Below are 20,376 nucleotides of genomic sequence, written 5' to 3'. Positions count from 1 at the left end.
GCCAGATCAAGTCTGCAGTGGTCCAGTCACAATGTTCATCCCCTTTCCCGTCCGAGTGTACACCTGCCCACTTCACACTCAGACGCTGGTTCACCGAGGTGCTCTGGCGTCTGGTTTTCCAAAGCTGTCTGCTCCTGGCACTGTTGATTGGCCAGGTGACATGGAATCCTGTGTATGGGGACGAGCTGTGCTTCCGAGGGAGTGTACAGACAGGAACTTGAGAAAGGCCAAATCCTGCCTCTGCAGAGGCAACAAGTGGCTGGTGACCGGCAGGAAAGAGGCCCTAACTCACACACCAGCACCTTGTCGGCAAGTAAATACAATATTTCCCGAGACAGCGCCAAAGTTCATCCAAACCATCACATAGCCTTCTCCTGGGTCTCCCTGCCTATTCTTCTCTGACTGATGCTGTAATACTACAAACTCAGGGACTTGAAAACAGCCCACACTTGTTCTCTTACAGGCTGAGAGGTCAGACGTCTGAAATGGGTCTCACTGGGCCAACATCCAGGTGCCGGCAGGGTTGCATTCGTCTCTGGAGGCTCTAAAGGAGAATCCGTTTCTTGCCTTTTCCACCTTCGAGATCGGCCCACACTCCTGGGCCCCTGGCCTCCTTCCATCTGCAGTCAGAATGGCCACTGTACTCTTTCTCGCATCAGATCTCTCTGGTTCTGACTCCTTTGTCTCCCTCTTTCTGACTTAAGGACCCTTGTGATTACATTCCTCCCTCTCCCCCAATCCAGAATAATCTCCTTATTTTAAAGGCAGCTGATTAACAGCCTTAATCCCATCTGCTACCTTAATCCCCCCCTTGCCTTGTAACCTAACATATTCACAGGTTCCAGGGATTTCGTACGGGATGTCTTTGGAGGACCATTATTCCGCCTACACATGCTGCTTTCACATTCATTCCCCGACAGCACTCACACACAGCCCTGCTGATCTCAAAACCTAAAGGGAACCATGTCATTCCTCTGCTAAACCCCCCGCCACCCACCCACCCAATGAAAATCCTAACGTTTAACCATGGCCCGCAAAGTCCTAGGTGATGAGACCCCTGGCTGCCTCTCAGAACTCATTTCCTACCATCCCGCTCCCTCACGCTGCTGTACCCACACACTGGCCTCCCTGCTGTTCCCCAAACATGCCACATCATTCCTGCCTCAGGGCCTTCGTATGTGCCAGTTCCTCTGCCCAGACAGTTTCCTGGATTTTCAGTTAGCTGGCCCTTCCTCTTCCTCCAGGTCTCAGCCGCTCACCTAAGGCAGCCACCCCACCCCTAATCCCTCACCATCCCTTCACCCTGTTTTATTTCTTCTGCACCTAGAAAAGGATGTAGCACATGGCAGATACTCTACACATATTTCTCGAATGAGTAAAAGGCTCTTCTCCCATATGCCCTCCCTCTAGCCAATGTCCATGCCTTTGCCTCTGCTTCTTCTCTGACATGCCAGCTCTCCAGGATGTAGGGTCTCCTTGCTGCATACTCACCCAGCCCTGTAGCTTACTTCAAGGGCTCCCCACAATGGGAATGAGAAGCAGTCATCAAGTGTGTAATGATCACTTCCTATCTGTCCACCCCAGCGCTCCATCAGCCCCTCTGAGAGCAGGAGTCCTTCACCTCTGCAGACCTGGTGCCTGGCCTACAGGTTTCCAGTCATTACTTGTTGACTGTAAGAATGAGTAAATATGTCATGAGTAAGGGTGTAAACGCAGGGAGAGATGGTAAAAGAGAACAGAACCAAATCCTGCTTCATCACCTTGGCCTTATTTTTACATTCTGACTTGGCAGCTTTAAACCTGATTCCTGAAGGAAGATGTGATCAACCAAGGACTTGGTTCGAAGTCCTGACCCAAAACATCCTCACTTATTTTGTTGTCGCTTTTATCATGATGGTTTAGAAAAAGGAAATCATGAAAATGCATGCAACACCCAAAAGTTATTTCAAGAAGATATGGATCCAAATAAGCCCCAACTTGTGTGGGTGGCCTTTTCCCCAGGGCTTCCTTTGGGGCTGGACTGCCCCCTAGTGGAAGCGAGAGAAAAGCACTTTAGGGTGCCCCTTTGAGGAATAGCATATTTCTTTGCTTTTTATAATCCTTTGTGTTTGTGTAACGGGATCCAGAAACAAGCTGGAGGGAAATTGCACAACTTTGGTAGAGAAAGAAGCAACAGTTTCCAGAGTAACCTTTAAAGAAAAACGGAAACGGAGATAATGCTTTAAAAGATTATAGTGTGTCCGGCACTGTTCTAAGCACTTGTGCCATTTAATCTTTGCAAGAACCAACTGACTAAGCTACGATTTATTGTCCACTTTTGATAAATGGGGAAACTGAGGCATGGGAAGGTTAATAACTTGCTAAGGGCCATAACTAGAAAGTGGTAGATGCAGGATTTGAACCTGGGCAGGCTGGCTCCAGGGCCTCGACTCCACCCAGGATCAAACCTGCCAGTAGTCACTAGTTCAAAGCACTAAGGTACAGTCAGTTGCTTTTGAAAGATTTTTGGCTGATTTCCAGGGTAATTTTCAGGCTAGCTCACTCTAAGACTTAGTACTGGCCTTAAAATTCTCAAAAGCAAGGTAGGCACAATTATTCTCATCTCTGTTCTTTAGAAACACTAAAGATTGGTAAGAGTAAAATTCCCAGTGACTGTGGAAGACAAAGGTTGGCTCAGTGAGGCTTATTCTTAAATCTCTATATTCTGCAATTCTAAACTTAGCTATTTTGCCCCCCAAAAAGTTGCTTAATCATTTTTTTGAAAAAGTAGGTAACTATAAAATAATACTATGGAAAATATATGGTCTGCTATCTGCTAAGTATTGTGCTAAGCCTTTAAAATGTACTTTCACTCAATTGTCATTAACAACCGAGATATAAACACGGTTATTAATTCATCTCTTCCTCTGAGGAAACTGAGGCACAGAGAAGTTCAATTACTCATTCAAGGTCACCCAGCTACACAGTGTTAAGATTTGAGCCCAGGAAGTTTGATTCTAAAATCCATTTTCTTTTTTTTTTAATTTTGTTTTATTGCTTAAAATATTACAAAGAGTAGTACATATGTGCCCTTTTATCCCTCCCCCCCTTGACCTTCCCCCGCCTCCCCTACCCCCCAGTGTCTTGTGTCCATTGGTTGTGCTTATATGCATGCATTAAAATCCATTTTCTTAATCACTACATTCGACTAACTCCCATAAATCATAAACTGACCCTCATAGTCTAGTTCAGTGATGGTGAACCTATAACACAAGTGTCAGAGGTGACATGCGAACTCGTTTTTTTGGTTGATTTTTCTTTGTTAAATAGCATTTAAATATATAAAATAAATATCAAAAATATAAGTCTTTGTTTTACTATGGTTGCAAATATCAAAAAATTTCTATATGTGACACGGCACCAGAGTTAAGTTAGGGTTTTTCAAAATGCTGACACACCGAGCTCAAAAGGTTCGCCATCACTGGTCTAGTTCATACCTGAGAAAAAATAACACTACTTTTTTTTTTTACCAAAAAAAGAAAAAAAAAGAATTAAATGACTTACCTTCCTATTTCCCCATTTTCCCTAATTAGTTGCAAGCTTAACATAAATTTGTGTGGGCTGAACTTTGGGGACAGATTTGCATTAATTACAACACATTTTCTGTTTGGAACCTTGTCAGATATATAAGGTCTCAACTCTATGTCTAAAATTTATTTTCTATGTACAATACTTGATATCCACAGAAGGAAAAACAATCACATATCTGGGTTGCGGGTTCAATCACCAATTGGGGTAGGGGGTGTGGGAGGCAGCCTATTGATATTTTAATTTTTTTATTGATATCAGAGAGAAAGGAAGAGAGGGATAGAAACATCAATGATGAAATAAAATCACTGATTGGCTGCCTCCTTCACACCCCCTACTGGGGATCGTGCCCACAACACAGGCATGTGCTCTTTGCTGGAATTGAACTTCGGACCCTTCAGTCGCAGGCCGACACTTTATCCACTGAGCCAAACCAGCTAGGGCTCTATTGATATTTGTCTCATATCAATGTTTCTGGTTTTTTCTCTCCCCCCCCCCTCCACCTCTCTCTCTCTCTCAAAAAATTAAACATAGAATTATCCTATGAGCCAGCAATTCCAGTTCTGGGTATATACCAAAAAGCAGGACTCAAAAAGATACTTGTACAACATGTTCATAAAACATTATTTACTATGAACCAAAAGGTGGAAACAGCCCAAGTGTCCATCAATGGATGAACAGGTAAATAAAATGTAGTACATACACATGTGGAATATTATACAGCCTTGAAAAGGAGGGAAGTTCTGACATATGCTACAACATGCATGAGCCTTGAGGGCATTATGCTAGGTGAAGTAAGCCAGACACAGAAGGACAGATACTGTGATTCCACTCGTGCGAGGTCTTAGAGCAGCTAAATTCGTAGAGACAGGAAGTGGAATAGCACTTTCCAGGGCTCCAGGAGGCATAGGGAGCTACCATTTAACGGTATAACGTTTCAGTTTTCAAGACGGAAACAGTTCTTGAGATGGACGGTGGTGAGAGTGTACCAGAATTGAATGTACCTAATGACACTGAAGTGTAGTTTGACAATGGTTACGATGGTAAGTTTTATGTTATGTACATGAATTATTCATGTTTTGAATTTTCTACACTTTATGATGCTTTGACATCTTGGGGCCTCGGGGACAGGGAGAGACTGCCCCTCCCAAGGTTAACTAACTTCTAGGGATAGTAAAAGAGTTGTATGGAATATGCACACCAACCAGTCCTCTATCCTCATCATCCTAGGGCCAGGGACCAGACAACTAGAGACCACCCCTATAGCCCAGAGCCACCCGAATTATTCAGACTATCCTAGCCCAAACCTGCTCAACTGCTTGCCTTGCCTTCCCCATTCCTGTTCTCAGAAGCCATAACAATGGCGGTTACAACACGCTTTCCCCTCACTCTCTCCACCTGCGACCAACTCAGGGTTCTCTCCTGTGGCCCTGAGTTTCCCCCTCCCCCTGGGAACTGAGAGTAATCAACCATCTTTTCAGTGGCCTTACCATACATGAATAAAACCAAAATCCTGGGAATATTTTACAATAATATATCTTAGCCCAATTTAAAACAGATAAATAGCCCTGGCTGGTTTGGCTCAGTGGATAGAGCGTCAGCCTGCAGACTGAAGGGTCCCAGGTTCGATTCTGGTCAAGGGCACATGCCTAGGTTGCGGGATTGATCCCCAGGAGGGGGATGTGCAGGAGGCAGCCAATCAATGATTCTCTCTCATCATTGATGTTTCTATCTCTTTCCCTCTCTCTTCCTCTCTGAAATCAATAAAGATATGTATTTTTTTTAAAAAAGATAAATAGCCCTGACTGGTTTGGCTCAGTGGATAGAGCGTCGGCCTACGGACTGAAGGGTCCCGGGTTCGATTCCAGTCGGGGGCGTGTACCTTGGTTGCGGGCACATCCCCAGTAGGGGGTGTGCAGGAGGCAGCTGATCGATGTTTCTCTCTTATCAATGTTTCTGGCTCTCTATTCCTCTCCCTTCCTCTCTGTAAAAAATCAATAAAATATATATTTTTTTAAAAAAAGATAAATAATTTTTAAAGACTATTACAAAAGCACAGATCTAAGTCAAATATGGTACATCTCTGCTCCTGGAGTTTAACATAGTAGTTAAGAGTGTAGACTCAGAGGTTGAATTTCCTGCACCCAAATGCTGGCTCCACCACTGACTAGCTTCGTGACGCTGGGCAAGTTCCATAGCCACTATCCCTTAGTTTTCTCATATGAAAAGTAGGGATAATATCAGAATGCCCCTCTTAGGACTCTGTGAGGATTAAGTGGGTTAAAACCAGGAAAGTGTTTAGGACAGTGCAGGTACTAGTATACAGTAAGCACTCTATAAATATTAACTATTACTGTTATGGAATCTGCAGTCATTTAAAAAGTGAGGACGATCTGTATGTGCTGACATGGAAATATATACCCAGGGGGGCGCTGGAATTTCTTAAAGGAGAGAGATATATAAGCAAATACTTTTTATGGAAAAAGTTATCCTAAATAATAAAGAGGTAATATGCAAATTAACCCTCATGCCTTCACAAGATGGCTGCCTACGACCAGGCCGGCAGTGGGGTTAGTGAGGAACAACCAAATGACTGAACAAGCAGGCTGCGTGGGGCAACCAGGCCGGCAGGGGGGGCCGTGAGGGGCAACCAGGCTGGCAGGGAGGGGACAGTTGGGGGCGACCAGGCAGGCAGGCAGGTGAGCAATTAGGAGCCAGTGGTCCAGGATTGTGAGAGGGATGTCCGATTGCCGGTTTAGGCCCGATCCCACAGGCCAGGCTGAGGGACCCCACAGGGATCAGGCCTAAACTGGCGGTCGGACATTCCATCACAATTTGGGACTGCTGGCTTCTAACCTCTCACCTGCCTGCCTGCCTGATCACCCCTAACTGCCCTCCCCTGCTAGCCTGATCTCACCGGACCTCTAGTATTATAACCAATGCTGCCCCCCCAAAAAAAATATACAAGAAAATCTCAACAGTTTATTTGGGGGAAAAGGAAATAGAGATTTGAATGAGATGTGAGGGAAACTTTTAGGTTTTTTTTTATTCAATACCTCCTATACTACTTGAAGTTTTTACCATGTTCATTCACACCTATAAACACAGACATTTAATTTTTTGGAAGGGGAGGGGGAAGTATCTCTCATTGCTCTCTACTGCCACCTAGGGGGTTCTGGGGACATTGCCTGTGAGATCACAATCATTGGTGTTAACCTTATTCACTTTTTTTTTAAATCCTCACCCAAGGATATTTTTCCATTGATTTTTTTAGAGAGAGTGGAAGAGAGAGGGAAAGACAGAGAGAAATATCGATGTAAGAGAAACACATCAATTGGTTGCCTCCTCCACGAGCCCTGATGGGCCCAGGCCAGGGAGGAGCCTGCAATCGAGGTATGTGCCCTTGACCAGAATCCAACCCAGGACCCTTCAGTCCACAGGCCCACTCTATCCACTGAGCCAAACCTAGGGCCTTATCACTATTTAATAAGTGATCCCACCTTCTTGAGTTAGTATCTTACACCAAACAATTCATGACCTCAAACTTTCAATTTTTAATTAGGTTGGTAACAATCAGACACATGAGCCCATAGCTATAAAACTCAATAGATTTTAAAACAAAAATACTGGTTTGATCTCCTTCACTGAGTGACCATTCCATCTTTATATTTATAATCTTGATCAGCCTCACCCATTGGCCTACCCCAAATAATCTCACCTCACCCCTTCCCCAATGATCTGTCCATGATGCCTACATTTCTAAATCAGCTAGCTGCCTGCATTCGAATACTGGTTCCATGCCTTCCCAGCTCTGTGACCTTGAACAAGTCACTTCACCTCTCTGAGCTTCAGTTTCTTCATCTCTAAAATACAAGTGATAATAATAGATCTCGGTTTGGCTCAGTGGATAGAGCCTCAGCCTGCAGACCAAAGGGTCCCAGGTTCGATTCCAGTCGGGGGCATGTACCTTGGTTGCAGGTTCCTCCCCAGCCCCAGCCCTGGTGGGGGCTCAAGCAGGAAGCAACCAGTCAATGTGTTTCTTTCATATCAATGTCTCTCCCTATCTTTCCACCTCTCTTCCGCTCTCCTTAGAAATCAATGGAAAAGTATCCTCGGGTGAGGATTAACAAAAAAATAATAAAAAATAATAGATCTCTTACAGGACTCTTGGGGGATTACAAGTTGATATATCAAGCACAATGCCCGGTGCATAACAGGGCTGGATAAACAAATTTCACTGTTAATACCTACAGTCTTCAAATCTCAACTTGTCTCTTCCTCCAGGAAGCCTTCCCTGACCTCCTAACTGGGTCATGTTGTCACAGATGACTGTTGGATGTTGTTTGATTAATGCATCTCTTCCCAGCTGGGTCATCAGCACTAAGAGCACAGAGTGTGGGTCTGTTTTGCCCACCATTCAATCGCCAGGTCTACCACAGTGCCTGGTGGATAGTGGTTATGCCATACATGGGTACTGATAAATGAGTCAGGAAACTGAAGGCCTCTTAAAAACTAAATGTTAACCAGAACAAGTGTCATGAGCCCAGGTTCTGATGGGCTGGGTGACCTGTAGAGGGGTCATCCTGCAGGACAGCTCGCATAAAATGAACTGGAAAAGGGATAAACTATACACCTCAGCCACTTCTCCTAGGACCAGCCCAATGTATTATTTTACATCAAGGTGAGGGCCCCTGGTAGTCCTCGCAGCATATTCATACAAATGAGGAGAAGGTGCCCATTCCTCCAGGCGGAATCTCAGGACCTACTTGTCTCCTCAGGTGGGCAGCCCTGCCCAGGGCACACTGCACAGCCGGGTCCCTGGGCTCTCTCACTGGATGAAAACCACCGACTCCACTTATCGTGCCTGAGCCCGAGCACAGGTCCTGAAACTTTCCCCAGGCACGAGCGACTGCATAGCGAGATTAGGGGTCCACTGCTCACGTGTTCTTCCTTATCTCGCAAGTTGTTTTGGAGAGAACACAGAGCTCACCGTCTTCATGTCCAAGGCTTCCTCACTGACTATCGTGAGCAAGAAGAACAGCTCGAGGAATGACGCCGGGTACCGCCAGCCGGCCTGAGTCCCTCCCGCTCCCGGAGAAGCCCCTGCCTCCCTGTGCTATTGCCTTTCTGTGAGCCTGTGTCCACCTCTCCTCTATGGATCCCTGTCTTATGTATTTTGAGCTTAACAAGCTCCTTTATGGATCCATGGGGCTGGATCCATGTCTTATTTATTTTGTCTTTTAAAAATCCCTTTTAAATGACAAAAGTAGTACATCCTTGAGGTAGGAAAAAATTCAAACAATAAACTAAAGAGCTGAAAGTCCTCTTTCTATCTGCTCCTTTTTTCAATCCCACTCCTATTCCCAGAGAAGACCATATTTTTTAAAAATATATGTTTTATTGACTTTTTGCAGAGAGGAAGGGAGAGGGAGAGTTAGAAACACCGATGAGAGAGAAACATCAATCAGCTGCCTCCTGCACACTCCCCACTGGGGATGTGCCCGCAACCAAGGTACATGCCCTTGACCGGAATCGAACCTGGGACCCTTCAGTCTGCAGGCCGACACTCTATCCACTGAGCCAGACCGGTTAGGGCAGAAGACCATATTAATAGCATGTTGTGTATCTTTCCAGGACCTTCCATTTGCAAGCCTAATGGTGCCAGCAAACATGCTAACGTTTATTAAATGTTTACCAAGTCAGGTGCTATTGCTCGGCACTTTTTGTGCATGTCCTCAATTAATTCACAGAACAAGCCTACAAGGTAAGTGTTATTTTTGTTCCCTATTTCACAAAAGAGAAAACCAAGGTGACAGTTACCAGGTGGTGAAGCCGCATTTGAACCCGGGCTGACTTCCCAGCTCACGCTCTTAACCTCTGCTGTTCTGCCATTTGCTTTGGGGACCTGGGACATCACAGACACTTCTCCGTGGTTATCTGTGGCTTCTCCTTCCTCCTTCTGAAAGGCTGCTCCGTCGTCCATAAAGTGAGTGTATTTAATTCATTTAGCCATCCGCCTATTGACAAACTTTGCAGCATCTTCCAGTTTTTCATTTCCTCATTTCCTCAAACCTAAGATTCCACTGACTGTATGAAGCACCCAGTTTCACAGAGATTAGAATGTGCCTCTCAGAATTAATATATTATGGCATTAGAGACAGTGCTGCAAAGAACATGCTTGCATACAATTTTCAGGTGTGGATTTCTGTAGAAGTTTCTAGAAGCAAAACCGTGCACCAAAATGAAGGTGCATTTTTTTTTTTGATAGATATGGTCGCGTTCCCCTCCAGGAGAACATAATCACCCGTGTCTCCAATGTACCCAGCAAAACGGCTGGCCCTTGGTAGGTACTTCGTAAATGTTTGTTCAGCGGACAAAACGCATGACCAGGCCCGGCAATGGGAAGTGTTTTGCGTTACCTACATGCGAAAACAGAAACGAAACCCACACACGACCAGGAAACCACGACAGGGCCGACCCTGAGACGAGAACGTTTTGGTGCCGCATGTGGACACACTGGTGGCTGAAGCGCTGGCCGCAGTGAGTGACGCGCTAATAAAGGCGCTTCATGCAGGACGCTGTGTCCAAAGCGGCTGCAACATTATCTACCAAAGGCTGTGCACTCGGTTTAAAAACAGCACCTGAAAGCGCCAGCATTTTACAAACCCCCCGGTACCAGACGTGAGAAATTTCCAGAAATCTTACGGTCTGTCATTTTACTCAAGCATCTGCACGGCTACCTGCACCAGCACCGCCTGGGGCACTTATTGAACACACCCCCCTCCAGAGCTTCGAGGAACCGTCATTTCCGAGGACTCGGGCCGGGGAATCTGCATTTTCATCGCTCGGCCCTCACGGTGACTCTCAGGCGCTCAAAGGCGTGAGAGCTAGCGCACCACGGGCTCTAAGGGGCCTCTTATTTAGACTTTCCCTTTAACACGAGCCCTTTGGCTGGAGAGTGTTGAATCACCCGGAAGTGAGCAAAAGTACCCAAAATCTCTAATGGAATCACTCACCCCCGCGCAGGGAGCGCGGGCAGAAAGTCGCGCGCTTCTGCGCCCCCTGCCGTCCCTCAGCAGCCTCGCCCGGGGCCGGGCCGGCCGGAACCGTCGACTGCGACTGCGCGCGCTGAGGCCCACAGAGACCGCCTCAGGGAGCGGGCGAACGCGGCGATCCCGACCGGAAGCGGAAGTAAGGGTGAGCCGCGCGCTTTCCGGGCCCCAGCCGCGCCCACCCCACGGGCCCCGCCGGCTGGCGGAAGAACCGGAAGCGGAAGTTGCTAAGAGGCGGGGGGAGTGTGTCTGGTTATCTTTGCGCTCCCTGGGTTCGCGCCGCCGCTGCCCGAGCTGGGAAGGTGCGGCCGTGAAACCTCGCCAGGTTTGCTGACCCGGCTCAAACCGGATTCCCGCCCGGAACCTTAGCCCGAGAGGTGCGGCCCTCGGCGCCCCGACCCTCTCCTTGGGCCCTGAGACACCCCCGCGTCCCCGACTGCGGGAGTCCCCTGCCCCTTCCCCGGGGTGAGGCCTAGTCCTGCCCGGTGTCCCCGCAGACTCCCGCCATGGGCAACACGAGCAGCGAGCGCGCCGCGCTGGAGCGACAGGGCGGCCATAAAACGCCCCGGAGGGACAGCTCGGGGGGCGCCAAGGATGGGGACAGGCCCAAGATCCTGATGGACAGCCCCGAGGACGCCGACCTCTTCCACTCGGAGGAGATCAAGGTGAGGGGAGGTGGGGAACCGGTTCCCTTGCCCAGTGTTGAGACCCAGCTCCCGCCACCGCCCCCCGACACTCCCCCTCGGAAGCGGGGCGAGGGGCTCCGGCCGCCTCCGCGCGGGGCGGCCGCGGCCGCGGCCCCGAGGAGCCCTCTGGGCAGCCCGGCCGCCGGTGTCTAGTTTCCGACGGAGAAAGTCACCCTGAGGGGGAGGAACGCGCCGCGCTCACATCGCTAAGGAGAGAGGCTCTGGGCCCGAGTTTAAATTCTGAATTAAGACCGGGAGCCGGCAGTCACAGCCCGTCTCCTTCTCTCTTAGGAATCCTGATTATTTCACTGAGAAGCCTCCCTCCCCGCGGGAAGCCTGGCCCCTGTGATAGTGGGTTTGCAGGTTGCTGTGGGTTCGGGAGATAAGCCAGAGCGCACAGGCCGCTGCAGGCCGAGTGGGACGGCGATGGCGGCGGAGGGTCTGGACCGGCCCTGCCGGCACATTTGGTCCCCGCTCGCCCAGAGCGCGCACAGAAGGGGTGCGTGGAGCGGGGAGTGGGGTGCCAGGCGCAGGGGGCAGCCCGCTGCCGCTCATCTGCTCGCCCCTGTTGTGAAACATGACAATATTTTAACAGACCAAGGCAGACCAAATGCGGGCACCCTGCTGCCGTCTGCCTTCACTTACCAGAAAGTCTGAGGCGATTCAGACTCCCGCTACCCCCCTAGGCCTGCTTCCAGCCGCAGGACAGATTCTGGCAGCTGAGCTGCGTGCAGTATATCCTAGAAAACAACTCATTTCTTAGGTGCCCAACGTATTCTGTTAGCATCCACCTGTCTGTTAAGCATCGTCCATTAAGCTAATTGCCTGCCACTCATTCCAACTTTGCTCCCATTTTTTCTCAGCTGTTGGGCTGGGTGATCATGTTATTCTCTTATATTCTCACTTGGATCTTCGCTATAAAGACTCTGCTTTGACTTGGCTTTCCATCCTGCAGTTTGAACCTGCTTTCTGAATCTGTTGCATTCCTGGGAAGCTACGTGCAACATGAACTTTGGAATCCTGGTTTTCCAACGACTTGACGGCCCTTCCCTCAGTAATAATTTTGGCCCAAGGATGGCTATTTAAGACAGCATAAGAATGAAACTACTTTCTTCAAGAAGTATTTGTTCTGATCTAGCCTGTTTTGCTCAGTGGATAGAGCGTCGGCCCACAGACTGAAGGGTCCCGGGCTCGATTCCAGTCAAGGGCACGTGCCTCGGTTGCAGGCTTGATCCCTGGCCCCGGTCAGGCGTGCAGAAGGCAACCAATCGATGTGACTCTCACATCAATGTTTCTCTCTCTCTCTGTCTCTCCCCTCCCTTCTACTCTCTAAAAAAATCAATGGGAAAATATCCTTGGGTAACGATTAACAACAAAAAAAGAGAAGTTTTTGTTCTGTTGCTATTCCAAAACTTCTAAAAGAAATGTTTAGCATACAGATGATCTGTGGAGAATGATTTAAAATAGTGTCCATAAAATAAAAAAAGTCATGGGTTCTTTTAACTATGCGCAAATGTACCATTTTGGCTGGGGTCAGTTATCACATCCTCAGGGAAACCGTTTTCAGTCTGTTATTCTTTATCTGAAATCTTGTTAAGCTCAAAGAATGCAGGCGGCTTTTAGGACGCGCTCAGTCAGTGTGTGAAGGGAGGATGCCGTGCAGCACCGCTAACGGTCTCCCCGGCCTGCAACGCCTGCTCTTTTAGTCGTGGCTGCTGGCTAGGAAACATGTAACAGATCCCAAACCACATATTCCCCCAGAGCCAGACGTGCTGCTTCCTCTGGAGCCTCCAGTTACACATCGTCTCCCACACCAGCAGCTCCTGTCCCGTGGGGAGGGCTGGTCTTTGTCTTACCTTTTTCTCCCCAGGGTCTGGTGGCACTCGCTGAGTGTAGTTTTTCCCTTCCTCAGAATCTGGATTTGCCAGTTTTCACGTTGACACCTCCGGGATTGTCCCTAATAAATGTTCATGTACTTCAAATCTTGCTTAATTAAGGGAGGAAAATGACCTTTATTAAGCTAGTCTTGAATTCATTGCACCTTCTTCCAAGGGAGTTTTGTCATTTCTCCTAGAATTTAATGTAGTTCTCTTTAATCACAGCAATAATAGTAGCTAATAATTTTTAAGCACTTACCATATGTCAGACACTACGCAGAGCATTTTACATGGACTTTCTCACTCAGTCTTCACAACAGCCTTAGTGTTATTTTTACTATCTCCATTTGCCAGTGGGGAACTGACGCACTAGCCAGTTAATGAGCCTGAACATGAACCTTGGTAGTAACAGCTGCCTCTAGAATGAATTGTCAATACTGGGTAACTATGTAGGGAGCTCACTAATGACTTCCTGTCCCTGAGTACACTGCTGTGTTTCCAGGCTCCAGAGAAGGAGGAATTCCTGGCCTGGCAGCACGATCTGGAAGTGAACGACAAAGCTCCTGCCCAGGCTCGGCCCACTGTCTTCCGCTGGACGGGGGGCGGCAAGGAAGTGTACTTATCTGGGTCCTTCAACAACTGGAGTAAACTTCCGCTCACACGAAGGTAATTGCCTGGGCGGGTTCACGTATTGTCTCAGCTCAGGGATGCTCTTGTTCCTGAACGATCTCTGCTGGTGAATAGAAAGGGATGTTTTTATAATATGAATGCTGAATGGAAGAATAATCTTGCTTAATAATTCATAGGTTCCATTCTCACACCCACATGTCCAGGTTTAGAGCACACGTAGTTACGAGCATTGCTTCCACTTCACATATTCAGCTGTGCGTTTGCTCAGGCAGGATTCTCGGAAAGAGAAATCGATTCGTAGTGCTGTAGAGAAAGCACCAGGCTGGGAATTTCAAGACCGGACTTGAGAACACATTGGCTGGGCTAACCTGTCATTAATGCCTGAGCCTCAGCGTTCCTATCTGTAAGAAGGGACTGTTGCATCGGATGATCTCTGAGGTTCCTTCTAACTTGGATTCTCTGTGCGTTACTTTTGTTTGAAAGGTACATGCTATGTAGCATCGTTAACAAGACCACAGTAAACTAGTTCATCAGGAACCCTAGCATGGACTTTTGTCTCAAAGTGTCAGTGAAAGCATCTTCCCTGGGGGTACTCCTGATGCAGCCGAGGGAGAAACGTGCCCTGCGTGGCCAGGCCTTGTCATTGTCAGGGAGCCACCTACCTTTCCAGGGGTGATCGTGGTGTAGGAGGGAGCTGCTGGGCACAGTGACAAGTTGCTTCAAGTCGGGAACAAAACAGGTTTTCTGGGACCTTTTTAACAGTGATGCTTCTTCAGAGAACTTTTGCCTCCTCTTAAATTGCTCCCCTTCCCTGCCCCTAGCAAACTGACAAAGGGTAAAGCTTGGCTGCAGGCTGTTGCATCCTCCTTGGCATCTAGGCTGCCAGGTGTTTTGTGTGCACATTGAGAAGGACAAATGCCTGTCAGGCGACCTTCTGAGCAAAGTGAGTTTTTAATAAAACGTTGCATCCCTGCTTCCTTGACCATTTCTAGATTAAGATCTATGTATTGAATTGCTTGAATTGGTTAAAAATGTTTATACTCCTGCAGCTGAAGTCTTGGTTTTACATGGGAAGGTTTTGTTTTGTTCTATGGCTGGCTTTGTAAGTAAGCTCAGAAGGCAGCCCACCCAGCTGAAAACCTCTGCTTCCTTTTCCTCGTAGCCATAACAACTTTGTAGCCATCCTGGACCTGCCGGAAGGAGAGCATCAGTACAAGTTCTATGTGGATGGTCAGTGGACACACGACCCTTCTGAGGTACTCCCCCCGCCCTCCGTCCTCTGACTGCCGCACAATCCAGATGAGTCACCTTCCCTTCTAGACTCCTGCCTGGTCCCTTTGTCCTGCCGGTAAAAGTCCCTGTGTGTGGCTGAGCTAGATAAGTGCTAATTGTCAGACTATTGGCATACTTGGCCAAGAGGAGCAGGTTGGCTAGACAAGAGCTGAGCCCTTCCAGCCAAGAATTCTAAATCCTCTAAGAATAACCCCAGAGACCTTCCCCATTATGATTTCTGCCTGTCTGTCTCTTCCCAGCCAGTAGTAACCAGCCAGCTTGGCACAGTTAACAACATCATTCAAGTGAAGAAAACTGACTTTGAAGTGTTTGATGCTTTAATGGTGGATTCCCAAAAGTGCTCCGATGTGTCCGGTATGAACACAGTTCTTTTATACCACGTGTGTGTAGGTGGGGGCTGGACAGCATAGAAATCCTCTGTTTCCCTCTCCTCTCTCTCTTGAGTCAAGCTGCCCAATCGGGTGGACGTTTGCAGCTCCCTAAAGAGCCACATAATGAATTCCTAAATCTTTGGGGTCAGGTGGCTGAAATCAGCCCCGAGGGAGCAGTCAGTCATTTTGGGGGCACATCTCCAGGATTCAGTAGGTCTGTTGGCCTACAGAGATCAGAGAATTGAAACAGAATCAAAAGGCCTGGGAGCCTGGCCTCGGGTCAGTGATGAGCCAGCGCCGGGGAAGCCTGCCAGCCCCCGCTGCTCACAACCCACTCAGGGTGCCTGGAGAGTTTCAGCCTGACACGTGGTAAACAGGCACCTCCGTGACCTTGGCCGTCGCCGTGTAGCACATTAGCACCTTGTTGGGCAAGGAGGCTCACCACAGGAAACAGGCTGCACAGCACAGCCTGCTAAGGAAACGTTCCCGTCTTTCACGAGTCATCCAGTCATAGCCCTTTCGGTAAATTGCTTTCCATCCAAACCCACAGGAAGGAACTACCTGGAAACATAAGTGCAGTTCAGCGGGAAGGGTGTGTTGTCATCTACAGTGTCAACAGCAGCTGCACTGCAGCCTTTAAACAACTCCTGAACCCCCTGGGAGACCATGGAAGAAAATGGCTTCAGTTCAGTTTATAGGATGATTCCTCATTGCCTCCTGGTTCGACCTGGAGGTTCTGCCACCAGGGCCTTGTTCTTGTCCGGCTGGAAGCCACGGTGGTTAATGACCATGGTGGGCTTGCCTGGCCGACAGGCCAGGTGGTGGTGCGTAGGAATCGGAAATCCAGACATCGAATTCTCTCTGGCTAGCTACCAAGTCTTTTAGAGAAAACATTTCTTTCTTTTCCAGAGAGGTGGGAATTGGGGGATGGAGGAAATGCCCAAATATCCCCTACTTACTGATAAGTGTAATTTTGGGCCATGCACTGAGGCTTTTAGTCACGTTTCCCAGCCTAGATCACCTGGGACAGAAACTGACACCCCCCCCCCCTTCCCCCGCTGCAGGTAACCCACTGCAGGCTCTCTGTAGACTTCTCAGGCTCTCTTAACATCTGTATTGGCTCCCAGTGGCTTGATTTTCTGCACTTACTGCTTTTCTCGTTTTCTGCTGTGAGCTGTTCAGGTCATGGGAAGGGAGCCTTTCCCTAGAAAGTGCGGCAAGGAAATTGGCAGAGCCGGACCCTGTTTATTCCAGGCAGCCCAAGGGTCAGGCAACCAGCCCCATCCCAGATGTCCTGAGTAACAGTTCAGTCCTCCCAGCTGACTGAGCTGCTTCTAACTTTGTGAAACACTGTGTTTCTAGAAGCTTCTTAATATGTCTGTATAATCGAGACACTCAAGCACGAGTTTGAAAGGAACCTGAAAGTGGTAGAGTCAAGTGCCTTTGGAGATTGGGTTTCCAATTTTGTTTTGTTTTGATTTGCAATGTGCCGGTGCCTCATATAACCTGTATAAACAGGCTGCTTTATCTTCTGTTTTATTCTGGCTGGCGGTGCTCCCAACTCAGGCTAAGCCACTTAAGCCTCACTTGGTGCCTGGAGCTTCTTTGCGGTATTGGCCAGTGCAGCCCATAGCGAGGAGCATGTCCCTCCTGTTAGGTCACGGCGGACAGCTTCCGTGATAGTCTGACCAGACTCACCACCTCTGCCACAGTGCTGTCTCCTGCAAAGGATCTAAGTTCACTACTGAATTTTATCCAGTCACCGAATTCCAGAAGGGTTTTCTCATTGCCTCTGCTCTTCACCCTTGGGGCCTGTATATTCTGCAAGAGAATATACATCTGTATTGAGGGAACAGTGCCGTGAGTTAAGTGAGACTGCTCCTGACTCCTCATTTTCAAAGTAAGTGTCCTGTCACCATCTCCCAACAGAGCTGTCCAGTTCCCCGCCAGGACCCTACCACCAGGAGCCCTACGTCTCAAAACCAGAGGAACGGTTTAAAGCACCACCCATTCTCCCCCCACATCTGCTCCAGGTCATCCTGAACAAGGACACGGGCATCTCTGTGAGTGCACAGGCGTCTGCCTGGACCGTCCTCCACGGTCATGTTCAACCGCCCCCTCTCTGTCCACCTCTTGCGGAGCTGCTGCCGAAAAAGCTCAGTGTCGCCCCTCAGTGTTAATTGCCGGGTCCACCTTTGCCGTGGGAACGGGCTACTGGCAAGACCTTCTCCAGTGTGGGTGCTGCCTCCCCATCCAACAAGCCTTTCAGAGCTTTTCCTTGCATTTTACTCCTTTCAAATTTTATGATAAAAATACATAAACCAGCCCTTCTCAGTAAGCTGCACGATGGGATTCCTCCTTTAGCCCCCAGTGCTTTCAGAAACTGCTCTTAGATCAGAATCTGGGTGTCTGGGCAACACATTCCCTCTGTGAGGTCGCTATCACAAAAGGAAGTGCAGGTCCTCCTGGGCCCTGGAGAACACACCATCACTCCCTCGGGGCTAATTGTCCATTTGGTTGAACCCGAATCGCCCAGTTTTCTGCTCTCGGATTCTTGGAGAGGCTAAATGTTCTTCAGCTTTATCCAAGCCACCACCTCAAAGGCACCCATTTATAAGGTGGAAAGCGCACCTTATAGGAGCTGAAGGACACGTGTGCAGGCGTGCCCTACACTGGCTACACTTTTACCCAGGGACCCACCACTCGGGGCAGAGAGTGTCTAAGCACACACTCACCTGACAGCTGAGCCGACTTTTGCCCTACACCTTCCTCATTGGAATGAGCATTTATAATATTGGAGAGGGGTACATTGGAAAAAGAAATCCAGATTTCTGGTTTCTCAAAAAATTGGAGGGTGTGGCAGCATTAGTGCCAGTCCTGAGAGCTTTGTGGAGCAAGAGTGCCCCTTCTCCCCCAGTGACCCATGTCATTCTCCAGGCGCCCACTGCCCAGGAGTGTCCGGGATGGATTGTATCCTCCTGCTTTCTCTAAAAGTGCACTCATTGGACAGCTCTGTCTTTTGCCCCTCTAATAAGAGGACAGGGCCGTGGGCCACATTTTATAGAGGCCAAGGCAAAGCTGAGCAGAGACCCCTGGGAGCCCAGCAGCACATGGCTCCCCTTGGTTGGAGCATGAAGCATGACCCCCTCGCCTCACCTGGCATCTTGGGACAGCCCTTTCGCTGCCTGACTTAGAAACAGGGCCTGAGCAGCTGCTCCCTTTCCTTGGCTCCCCAGGGCTGTGATGTAAAGTGGGGAGTCTTCCCGATTCCCAGATCGTAAATGCTCACCTCACGTCTGCTTCTGTTCCTCACAGTGTGATCCGGCTTTGCTTCCTGAGCCCAACCACGTCATGTTGAACCACCTTTATGCACTGTCTATCAAGGTAATGATGTGTTTGTTGCTGTCAGGGCTGTGATTCTCAAAGTGTGCTCTGTGCCCCCTAGAACTAAACTACCTGGAGTTCTTGGTTAAGGGGAGCTCCCAGGACCTGATGCAGACCCCCCGCTCCAGTCCTGCAGGCGGCCCTGGAACCTTTCGATGAAGCCCGCCTGGTGATGCTCATGCACTCTGTGTACTGTGAGTCCTGATCATTTGTCATTTCCACCCTTTCTCAGGACGGAGTGATGGTGCTCAGCGCGACCCACCGGTACAAGAAGAAGTATGTCACCACCTTGTTATACAAGCCTATATGAGGAGCTGCGAGCGGCGGTGGGCCTGGAGCACGGGCACCACCAGGCTACCCACACGCATGCTTCCCACTGGAGGGAAGGGACTGTAAATTCCCCATTTCATGCTCTGTAAGACATTTCATACCTGCCCTAGTCCTGCCTGAAGGTCGGTTCTGGGCACAGCAGCTCCTGGCACGCCTCCGTCTGTCATGGCCCTCTCCACACCCAGTGGCTGAGAGCAGAGTCAAGGACAGAAGGCCCACAGCCCCACCACAGGGCGCAAAGACGGGTGCAGTTCTAAATACACATCCACCAAACCGGTCGTGGAGGTTTCCTTAAGCCAAAAACAAACACTAGCTACTTTGGTAGCAAATATCTGGGAAGCAGGAATAAGGCCACACAAAATTTCTAATTGTATGTGTGTCTTTAAGGCCTGGCTCTGGCACTAACACCAAGTACAGTGTTGGTGCTGCCCGGCCTCTGCAATCAAAGCAATACTGTCTCCCGTTCTCTGCTCCAGGGAGGTGTCATTTCTATAGCAATTAGCACCTGTCTGATTTCAGGTGAAGTTCTACAGTTGTTACACTTACGTGCACTAAGTTTTGTTGTGTGTGTGTTTTTAACCAGAAATGGCTGATGTACAGCCTTAGGGCAATTTTCTAATCACCCAGCTAGAATGTAGATCATGTGAACAAACTGCTCAGCAATAATCTGTTCTCAGAACAGACTTCGAAAACCGCTGCCGGATTTCTCCATTTAGCTGGATGATCCTCAGGACTGGCCACTGTTCGCGGCACGGTCGTCCAGCTTTTTATTCTCATCGTAATGAGGTGACAGTGTTACCATGAAAGCCTATGCCACTGCTCAGGACCTCTGTCCCTACCTAGAAGGCTGTCGCAGTTCTTATTGTTGCTTATTCTGCAAGGAACTTAGAACTCGACAGCAGCCTTCTAAATTTGTGTTGGGATGACATCCTTTGGACCAAAACGAACCTCTTATGCTGGGCTTGGCTTCCAGGGAGATGCCGCAAATGTTCCCATTAGTGCAGGCTCCTGTCCCCAAGTCAGCGGAAGCTGTCATGCTCTGTGTTCATGCTGGGAGACAGGAACGGAACTCCCTGGCCATAAACCCGAGTTCGGGTTAAAATAACCCTTTTTTGTTACCGTTTCAAAACACTGAGTTATTGTCACCTTGACGTACAGGTTTCAATAAAGCGTTCATTCAGTGCCA

General features: G+C 48.8%; 1 protein-coding gene across 2 annotated transcripts; it reads left to right on the top strand.

Annotated features, from left to right (window-relative positions):
* The first annotated feature begins 10,848 nt into the window (after window positions 1–10,848).
* On the top strand, window positions 10,849–20,376 carry PRKAB1 (protein kinase AMP-activated non-catalytic subunit beta 1). Of its 2 annotated transcripts, XM_006096558.3 has the most exons (8): window positions 10,849–10,996; window positions 11,117–11,284; window positions 13,685–13,848; window positions 14,975–15,068; window positions 15,345–15,459; window positions 17,406–17,539; window positions 18,792–18,860; window positions 19,093–20,376. In XM_006096558.3, the coding sequence occupies exons 2-8, from the start codon at window positions 11,126–11,128 to the stop codon at window positions 19,168–19,170; spliced, it is 813 nt and encodes a 270-aa protein (XP_006096620.1). In that variant the 5' UTR covers window positions 10,849–10,996; window positions 11,117–11,125; the 3' UTR covers window positions 19,171–20,376. The 2 variants fall into 2 exon arrangements, with proteins under 2 accessions (XP_006096620.1, XP_006096619.1); XM_006096557.3 differs by having other exon boundaries at window positions 10,849–11,284.

The sequence above is a fragment of the Myotis lucifugus genome, unplaced genomic scaffold (genome assembly GCF_000147115.1).
Source record: "Myotis lucifugus unplaced genomic scaffold, Myoluc2.0 scaffold_181, whole genome shotgun sequence".
Taxonomy (NCBI): domain Eukaryota; kingdom Metazoa; phylum Chordata; class Mammalia; order Chiroptera; family Vespertilionidae; genus Myotis; species Myotis lucifugus.
Note: the sequence above shows the minus strand (reverse complement) of the source record. Positions and strands in the feature narration are given on the sequence as shown.

Excerpts from the sequence above, each read along its gene's own strand:
- PRKAB1 (XM_006096558.3), top strand. The coding sequence starts at position 11,126 with ATGGGCAACACGAGCAGCGAGCGCGCCGCGCTGGAGCGACAGGGCGGC. Across the intron at positions 15,069-15,344 it reads GGACACACGACCCTTCTGAG|CCAGTAGTAACCAGCCAGCT; the intron begins GTACTCCCCCCG and ends GTCTCTTCCCAG. Across the intron at positions 17,540-18,791 it reads ACAAGGACACGGGCATCTCT|TGTGATCCGGCTTTGCTTCC; the intron begins GTGAGTGCACAG and ends TGTTCCTCACAG.